General features: G+C 41.7%; 1 protein-coding gene across 2 annotated transcripts in view; it reads right to left on the reverse strand.

Moving 5' to 3' along the window:
* The window catches only part of UBQLN1 (ubiquilin 1), a 29,059-nt gene extending 21,977 nt beyond the window's left edge, over positions 1 to 7,082 (reverse strand). For both annotated transcript variants that reach the window (XM_085212510.1, XM_085212509.1), the window contains exon 1: positions 6,782 to 7,082. In XM_085212510.1, the coding sequence (XP_085068636.1) occupies positions 6,782 to 6,940 (159 nt within the window). In that variant the 5' untranslated portion in view covers positions 6,941 to 7,082. The remainder of the gene's footprint in view (positions 1 to 6,781) is intronic.
* Between the last annotated feature and the right edge of the window lie 2,645 nt (positions 7,083 to 9,727).

The following is a 9,727-nucleotide window of genomic DNA, read 5'->3' on the forward strand; positions in this document are numbered from 1 at the left end:
GAATACTGCTCAGCTGCTGTCCAGGCCCAAACCAACGTGAAGAGAATCCAATTCCTATGCGAGCTAATTATAGTTAAAATTTTGTCAGTGAACAAAGCACCTACGTACCTGAATACACATGAACAGTTGACTATAAGAGACTTTTTTCATACTTCAAACCTTTGTCTTCTAACACTTGACTATCTGATAAATTGGCCTTGGAAGGTTTATCTAGCTAAAGTAAAAAACTTCAAATGCAAACTGTATTTTGAGATATTACCACTTTATGATTCAAAAGCTTTTTGCTGACTCACTCTCTGCCATTTGAGACAGCGAGAACATTACCATCCACATGGATTCTGCAAACAAAGAATAAAAGGAGGATAACAAGTAAATGAAAAAACATTTCCCAAATTTTCTCAATGTTGACTTCATGAGATATAATTAAAAATGAAATTACTGTAATAGCATGAAAGAGGCCTTGGGGAATTAACATCCAATTACCACTGAAAGCCAATGTATAAGAGGCTCCAGAAAACTGCAACTGCTTTGAAAATACTAAGCTACAATTTCACCTAGATGACAACAAAAAAGCAAAGTTGCAATCTTCCCAAACCAAACTGTTTTGAACATAGTAATGAAGCAAAGGTTTATATCTATTACATGGCAGAATTGCAATTTATACTCCCAGCAGTTCCTCAACTAACAGTCCTGTTACAAAAAAACACTGCCAAATGACATTATCTTGTTCACAACTGCCGTTTCAAAACACATCCAGGACTATTTAAACTTTCAACTGCCTTCTCTATTAAAATACAAGGCTCGGTATATTAACAATACTCCAGCCTCTTACACCCATACACAGTAGTTTCAACAGAGACTAACTGATGAGCTCCAAATACATTTCACACAACGGAATCAAAAGTCTTCCAAACTCAGGAAGTGAGGAACCAAAGAACCAAATTCACTGACAGGAATACAACTGTTCATGGCTGTAGCCTCCTTCCTAAATGAATCACATCGGGTAATCTCATGACTCTGAATTAAAGGGAATCAGTAAAAATGGAGTTTTCATTGCACAACTCTTGGATGTTATACAGGAAGGGGGACAAGAATTTGTGGTTACAGGCAGCAAAGCACTTCTGCAATGGCCAATTTTTTGTGGTAGACAAAGCACTGCTGGAAAGTGCACCCAAAAATCAGGCTTCCATACATGCTTCTTTTTGTCTGGTATGACGTGATGGAAAGTTACCATCTTCCCATACCCTTGTCAAACACCATGGAAGTTTCACAATCACATTATTCTCTCAAACGCTGCCATCAATCCAAACTGATGAAAAAGTCATTCTGAGAAGCAAACTCACATTCTTGATGTGTTTACAATCCTAACAGCTCAGAAAGGAAAACCAGAGGCAGTGCCATCTAGTGGGAATATCTCAGGACTCACATTCTAGCCAGTTCTACCCCTTCCAGACAAACTTCAGCAAGCCATTCCACTCCTTCATGCTTTGACCTAGGAGAGATGATTAGCAGTTCCTCCCTTTTCCATAAAAGGACTCTGCAACTACTGGTGGAAAGTACTGTACTTGCAACAGAACAGGCCTTTTCTCTAGCAAGCCACCAAGACTGAAAAAGGACATAAAAGTATTACATGCAAACAGCAATTCTTGCAGAAGAGATGCATTTTAAGAATGTATCCTACACTTTCTTTTTCACATGAAACAGCATAAGATAAAGTATTTTTCAACTTAATGAGGAAGAGGTTGGACAATATCCATTCTTCCTGAGGGAAAAACTGCTATGTGAATTACTGCCAATAGAATTATTACTCATTTGACCACTAGTTAAATAACTCTGAATTGTTTGGTTTCAGTAAGCTTTAAATTTGAAGTGATAACAGAATATGCAGCATGCATGAACCGCAGATAGTAGTTAATATTCTTTTCAGTCTGTCAGATTAAGGAACTATTAACCTCATCAGCAACAAGACAAATGCTGGTTGTTTTTTTTTTTTTTTTCCCCAGACATGTAATCCATCACATAACTCACAATTTGTAAAGCAATATCCAAACCTTACTCACACTTTTACTGATTTTCCCATATAGCCAAATTTTATAGTCACCAGATACAGATGTTGAGTGAACTCTGAAATACGTAGAACGCTTAATGCTATCTCTACAACAGGTATTAATCCACATGGATATTTCCGCACTGTTGTCAATTTTAAGCAGTACACAGAACTTTTACAGCTCTGCACTCTCCTTCCTCATCCCTTCAAGACTAAGGATGACTGAAGCTAGCAAAACAAGCTTGTGGGAAATCATAGGAGACAGCCCATGGAAACCCCCACAGGAGCCCCTTAGGCAGATCTGCAGCCCTGGAGAGCAGCCTGCTGTGGGGCAGCTACCATCCATGCAGAGCAGTGCCTGAAGGGTTGGTACAGAGCAGAGTTGGAGCTGTGCTTGAAGAGCTGCAGGTTTTGGGAAGCCCACATAAGACAGCAACCTGTGGGAGGGACCACATGGAATTTCCTTGCGCTAATAATGATTAAAGACACACTGAACACAAACAGATCTCACAGGGGAAAAAAACAAAATAAGAAAGAGACAGGTGGGCAGCACTTGCAATCAAGTGACCTTCCAAAGTGGTTCATCATTTGAAGGTTATTTTCCATTGTAACCTGCATACTCCATGCACAACACAGGATCAGCAATGACTCTCTTAATGAAGTTTTCAATGCAGAAAAAAAACAAAATGCTTTCTTAGAATAGTTGGAAAGTGCTTTACCTTGAGTGCACATCAAGTAAGTTTTTGGACATTTATTAAATTAGGAGCATTTGCCGACCCCCTTGAGGGCAGACAGGCTTGAAAGAAAGACTGACAGATCAGAGTGCTGAACATCACAAATGATATGAAATGAAACAAGAGCAGTCTTGTTTCTGCAGTCTTGAATGAATGTATGCATAGGACGGGGAACAGACAACAGGAGTGCAGCCCTTCAGAGAGGGATTTGAGGTTCTGGCTAATAGCTTAAACAGTGGGAGTCAACAATGTGCCCCCTGTGTCCAGAAGAGCCAACCTGAGTTGCTTAAACACTGCATAGCTGGTCTGTCAAAGAAGTGATTGTCCCCCTGTATTCAGCACTGGCGCTGCTCCACCTCAAGTACTGTGCGCAGTTTGGGGCTCCATGGTATAAGAAGGATATAAAACTATTAGAGGCATCCAAAGGAGATCAACGAAAATGGTGAGAAGTCTAGAGGGCATGACTTACAGGGAGCATCTTAGGATATTTGGTTTGTTCAGCTTAGAAAAGGCTGAGGGGTGACCTCGTTGCTGTCCACAGCTTCATGAGGGGAAGCTGAGATAGAGATGCTGAGATAGAGATGCTGAGATAGAGATGCTGAGATAGAGATGCTGAGATAGAGATGCTGAGATAGAGATGCTGAGATAGAGATGCTGAGATAGAGATGCTGAGATAGAGATGCTGAGATAGAGATGCTGAGATCTTCTCTCTAGCAGCCAGCGACAAGATAAAAAAGAATAGCTTAAAGCTGAAGAGTTCATACTGCTATGAGAAAAAGGTTCTTCAGCAGAAGGTGGTAGGCACGGAACAGGCTGCAGCCCTAAGCTGACAGAGTTCAAGGAGGACTTTGGACACCACTTTTAGACACACAGTTTGGATTTCAGGTGGTTCTGTGTGGAGCCAGGAGCAAAGTCAATGGTCCTTGTGGGTCCCTCCCAGCTTGTGATGATCTACCTTTCTACATTAAGAGAGCAACAAAGAAGACACATTGTATAGCCCTACATTTGGCCCCAGTAGCTCAAAATATTTATCTAAAAACCTAGAGTTTCATTCTGGAAATGTTCTGAAATGACTGGAAAAAAAAAAAATCACTGAGTCATAATATTAGCTATAGAAATATGCAACTAAATAGCTTTTATTTTGCTGCACGAGTTTAGGCTTTTTTTTTTTCCCCCCACCTGCAAATATACTAGACACAACTGGCCGACCAATAACAAGATAACAAACTACTTATTGATACCAGGCACATTTGAACAGATATGCAATTTGTTTTGTATTTGAGACTAACTCATTTTCAGAGTCAACTCTAGAAACATCACATTTACTGTTGATGCTTATTGTTAAAAACAGTTTATTATTACAGCTTAAGAAAAACAGACTAATGTTAGCCACTATCACACACTGCATTTTTTAGTGGTAGTTGTGATACAGCTTAGGATCCACAGCAAATTGTGGTCCCCCAGAGGCAATCTTACTTCATGGGAACCAAGGAATACAATCTGTACCTTTGATGCATGTCAAATGTTTAGCATTTAAGATAAGTGGACAACAATTATATTTCAAGCAGCATGTTCTGTTAACTACTTAAAACTGTAGGTCTGCTTTTACTAAAAAATTGTGTTCTTGCTAGTTTATCTAGATATTTCAGCTTCTAAGACAATGGATCACAAAAAAAAAAAAAAAAAAAAAAACAGGCATCCCAACTGGCCTTCATATTTAAGAAAAAAAAAAAATCTTGCTAAAGATAAATTTGTAGAATATCTGACCTTAAGTAAATTTGTCTACATTTCTGAAGTATCCAAATAAATTGCAATTACATTGTTTTTGGTGATAGATATTATCCTTCTGTTAGATCTGGTCTATGAATCTTCAAAAAAAAAAAAAAGTAAAGAATTTTACAGTAACTTTATAACAGCACTGATGTTGCCTAGAAAAGGAAAAAAGTGCCCCCTTCAGGTAGACTGCTGCAAACACTCCGGATAACATTAAAAGCAAACACAGTCATTTTATCTTTGGGAGAAATGCCTAGATTAAATTTGCAGACAAAGTAGCAGATAAGATGCTGAAAAAAGACCACCCAAGACAGGAGAATATCACCTTCCAGCAGCTGGAGCTTATTTCTGGGATGCTATAAGCAAAATAATGGGAAAAAACTTGAAAGAAATACCAGCATTTTGTCTCCTCACAGCAACTAGATAGAACAAAAGTGTAAATTCTAGCCAAGTTGCTGGTACTACACTCCACACTCAGGGCTTCTACTTCATCTCTTTTATTCCTCTTTGATCACCACACAGTGTCTTCTCGTTCATTCATGACAAATGATGCCAAGCTTTGCATTCTGACAGCAATGGTGATAATAGCTAAAGGCAATAAATTCAGAGCCTTCAGCAACTAATTCAAACTCCTTAGCAAACTGACATTCTGTTTAGGGAAGGCTGTTATTCCTAGATAAGCAGGGCATCTGAAGCATAAAGGCAAAGCCTCATCCCACAAGCCTTGAGGAGATACGCTGTACCGTGCTGGGTTTGATAATACAAGCACTACAACAAGGTCAATGTACTGATGAGAAACTTAAGCAAGTAGCCATGATTCTTGAAAATACATTTCTGACTAAATATGGAGCTTGGCCCACACAAACTTTTGCTTGGGCAACACCTCCCAGAGGAACCTCACAAGTACAACTTGTAAGAACCCCATATTAATTTATCACATGTGTGGCATTACGTTTTAGTATATAACGCAATTCTAGGAATAGGCAGGCACTTCATGGAAACTGTATGTATGCTTACACGTTGAAGTGCATGACATCTGTGTGCTTTACATCCTGGGTGTGCATGCTAGAGGGATCAGAGCTGCAATAAAGTCAGCTTTCTAACCTGTCACTCAGGCTGTCAAGTTTCATGGCTGGATTCCTGCAACAGCGGAGCTCACATACACACCCATATTTTAGTTTGCAGTTAGCAGTCACACACAAGAGGGGGGGAAAAAAAAAAAAGTCAAATTGATTTGCCTCATCAAAAAATATTTCAGGGAACATTTCAGACAAATCTTACGGAAAGTGAAATAATCTCTGAATCCCCTCTAGGCAACTGCATCTTTTGGAGTATTTCAGCAAAGCAGTATCTATCTCTTTCACAAGCAGAAGAATCACAGAATGGCCTGGGTTGAAAAGGACCACAATGGTCACCTAGTACAGGGCTGCCAACCACTACACCAGGCTGTCCAGAGCCACATCCAGAATGGCAGAAGACTGATTTTACAGACTCTACCTTAGGCTGTGATTGTAGTTTCTCTATGATTGCTTGCCCCCTAATTCAAACAAAAGTCCCCGTCAATACCTGCACAGAAAACCTCCAGGACAAACAGGAGCATTACAGGAAACTGAGATGATGATTCACTAGTTCTTTCAAGCCAACGGTACCAGAGGGGAGGTGGCGGGCGGGCACTGGCTTTCTTAAGAATGTAAAAAAGACCCCAGTACATCAGTTACCAAGCAGTACCACCGTGCAGTGCTCTGTATCAATAACCTCGTTTGCAGTGCAAATTTTACGATCTCTCAAAAAAGACAACTTCCCTAAAATTCAGATGCTCGCCGTGGCATTTTTTTTTTTTTTTTTCCTGAAGGCACGTTTTCATCAAGATAACGACCGGCCCCGCAGCGCTCTGAGGAAGGTGACTGCGCACGCTTTCCGTAGCCCCGCCGGCAAGCGAACAGCCACCTCCCCCTGCTAGCCTGAGTCAGCCCAACCGGGCAACGCGGCAAGAGCTCGCCCGGGCCTTCTCCCGAGCCAGCACACGACCGCGGGGAGCAAGAGTTCGGAGGGCTGTGGCCATCTCAGCGACCGCCCCGCAAGGAGCAGACCCCGGCTCCGCGCAGCTAAGGCGGGCAGCAGCAGCCGCTTCGTCACCGGCGCGGGCCCCGGCCCTGCGGCGCGAGGCCGCAGACCGCGGCAGGGATCGCGGCGGGCCACGCTTCCCTCGCTCCCGGCCGCCCCTCACCTGCCGGATGCTGCTGGTTTCGGCAACAGAGAACTCCTCTTTCTCTTTGGGAGTCTTCACCGTGACTTTGATGAACCGCGGCTCGTCGGCAGCTGAGCTCCGAGCAGGGGACTCCGGGGTACTGCGGCTCCCCGTGGGGCTATCTGCGCCGTCCGACATGGTGAGCGGGACCGGGCCAGCTTCTAACGCGCGGCAGCTCCGGACGAGCCCAGCCCTCCCTACCTCTCGCCTCGCCCCACCGGCTCTGCCCGCTCCCGCAGCGCCGGGCGGAAATACCCCAGCCTGGCCGCGGCGCGCGCTGATGACGCAGCGCTTCGGGGAAGTTACTAGAAAGGGGCGCTGCCTGCCCGGGCGGGGGCTGGACAGGGAGCGTGTGCTGTGTACATGCGCGGCGTTAGCGCAGGCGCAGTTGGTCGCGCACATCCACACCGGCGGGGCGGGGCGGGGCGGGGCGGGGCGGGGCGGGGCGGGGCGGGGCGGGGCGGGGCGGGGCGGTTGGATTGGGTTTGCCTTTGCGTTTCTCGCTCTGTGCCACTTTACGGGTAGTAAGCATGGAGCAGTTTACTGTTCTAGAATTCTTGTGGCACCACTCCATTGCCGGGGGCACGCTTTTCTCGATCTTGGCCACGTAAACTTAATCACTAATTAAATCTAGCGTCACCAAGTCAGACTTTATCTAATTAATGATATTTCTAAATTCAAGATTCCTGTTCTTTTAGCGTGAAACGTGAGCCTGGCTTTCTGTTCAACACCAGTGCCTGCTCCTCCTCATCCTTAAGTAACAACTCGGTTTCCCAAAGGATGCTGCTCAGCAGAGGAGCTCCCGTCTTGCTCTACTGTCGGGATAATCTCTGTGTAGGTGCCCTGTGTAAATCATGTTGGCTGGTAACACAACAAAGCTGTTTCCAGCCCCCTAAAACTTCTATGCAGCCCATTTAAAATCTGTTACAAGGCTTTAAAACAGGGATACCAAAAGCTGGTAGAAGGCCATTCAAAGGCTTTGACCAACCTAGAAAATTGGTTTGCTAAGGAAAAAAAAAAAAAAAAAAAATCAGGCATATTTAACCTCTGAGTCTTTTCTTTGTCACACTCATTCCTTTGCCATGCTGTGATCCTACACAGCACTGGATTATGGTGCAGCAGAGTGCTTTGACACAGAACAGTGGCAGAATGAGGGCCACGATGAGTCAAGTAATGCTTTGCTCAATGCACCAGCAGTGGTTTCAAGCAGAAATCAATCAGATCAAAGTGCAAGGTGATGTTCCTCACCCAGGGCTGCTTTTAGTTTACAAGTACAATAGCTCATGCTGATTGTATGGCTACTTGAGTACATACTTTGGTACAGTTTGTACCGAAAGAGCACAACTGCTATCCACATTAAGCAGAGATTTGCAGTTTGGATTTTAGGCATCTGTGGTATTCAGTGAGTGTACCTAATAAATAAGGAGTACTACATATTCATATAAAATAACTTGAATTTATCGAAGGTTCTTAATTAAGCAGGTAATTAAGAGATACTGAGGAGAAAACTGATGTTTCTACATCGTAATTTTGGTACAACTAGCAGAGATAAGAGGGTTCATTTTCCTGCATGAATGTGTGCTCACAGTAAGACAGTTCAGAATGCAACTTATACATAATGCATGGAAAAAAATAAAAATAATACAGCAAACAATTTTGAGTTCTTATTCTGCCTTAGGATGCCATTTTCTTAAACAGTATCCTTTCATTTCTTTTCTCTTGCTCTTTTTCTTTACCAGTTTCTTCTATCTATGCTTGTTTTCCCACTTTTTTGTAAACACTTGTGCAGTTTTTCTTCATTAATTTCTGCTCCAATTGCAGGATTCATCTAAATTGGCTTTAAAAAAAAAAAAAAAAAAAACAGAAAAAGAGTTCACAATGACTAGATACTATTTTGAATCAAAGTGAAAATACCAATTCAAGTGAAGTTGAAATAAATCCAGAATATCATTAGATGGTCTTAATTTAATGTTCTCTCTGAAGTCAGCAATGCAATTTTGAGTTTAGACAAAGTCTCACTCAGGTGGTTTAGCTGCTGTACAATTTACATGCAAGATCTCCAATGTTTTACTAAAACTGGACTTTACATTCCTTTTATCCCTGAATATTAAAACCAAAATGTAATACATTTTTGATAACCAGGTTTTAAAATAGGAGAAGTAAAAGAGTATAGAACTCTGTTTTTGAAGGATCTTTAAAAAAAAAAACAATTATCCATGTATTAGCCAGAACAAAGGTTAGAGCTGTTTGTTTAGATGCAGTTAAGGGATTAAGTTGAAAAACAAAACAAAACAAAAGCTGCATAATAAATTGTTGCTGAGTAGACAACAATGATCTTCTATTGACCACTATGTGGACATATTGCCTTTAATACAGGAAAACATAAGCATAATACATTGTTATATCTGAATCAGAGGGCAACATCTTGTTAGCTCATCAGCAATTCAAACAAATAAAATGCTTGTGTTTCACATTCACTGGGATTTCTCTTTACTCTATGGAAAACATTAAAGATCTTTATGAAAGGAGCATTAGATAGAAATAGAACCCCAACTGTGACTGCCAATAAGTACACACTCAACATTTAGTAAAAAAAATAATCTATTTTATTATCCTGAATAGTTAACAAGAATTTTCTAATTATACCTAAGCCCTATCCCTATATATTTTTGTTGTTTTGATTCACAACAATATTTTCTAGTCTGTAATTTTTTTTTAAGTTACACTTAGTCATATTGATCCCAGAAATTTTGCTTCTCCAGGTCTGCTGTGTACATTCCCTGTACTTCACCTTCTGTCTTTCCTCCATGCTCTTGGTCTCCTAAACCTGTTGTAGAGAGCTTCTCTTTTCTTCTGCGCTAAGACACCTCAGTTTCCCCTAATTAAGACCTTGTTTTTTCCCCTGAAATTAATTCCTAATTTCAG

The sequence above is a fragment of the Meleagris gallopavo genome, chromosome Z (assembly GCF_905368555.1).
Source record: "Meleagris gallopavo chromosome Z, MGAL_WU_HG_1.1, whole genome shotgun sequence".
Classification (NCBI taxonomy): Eukaryota; Metazoa; Chordata; class Aves; order Galliformes; family Phasianidae; genus Meleagris; species Meleagris gallopavo.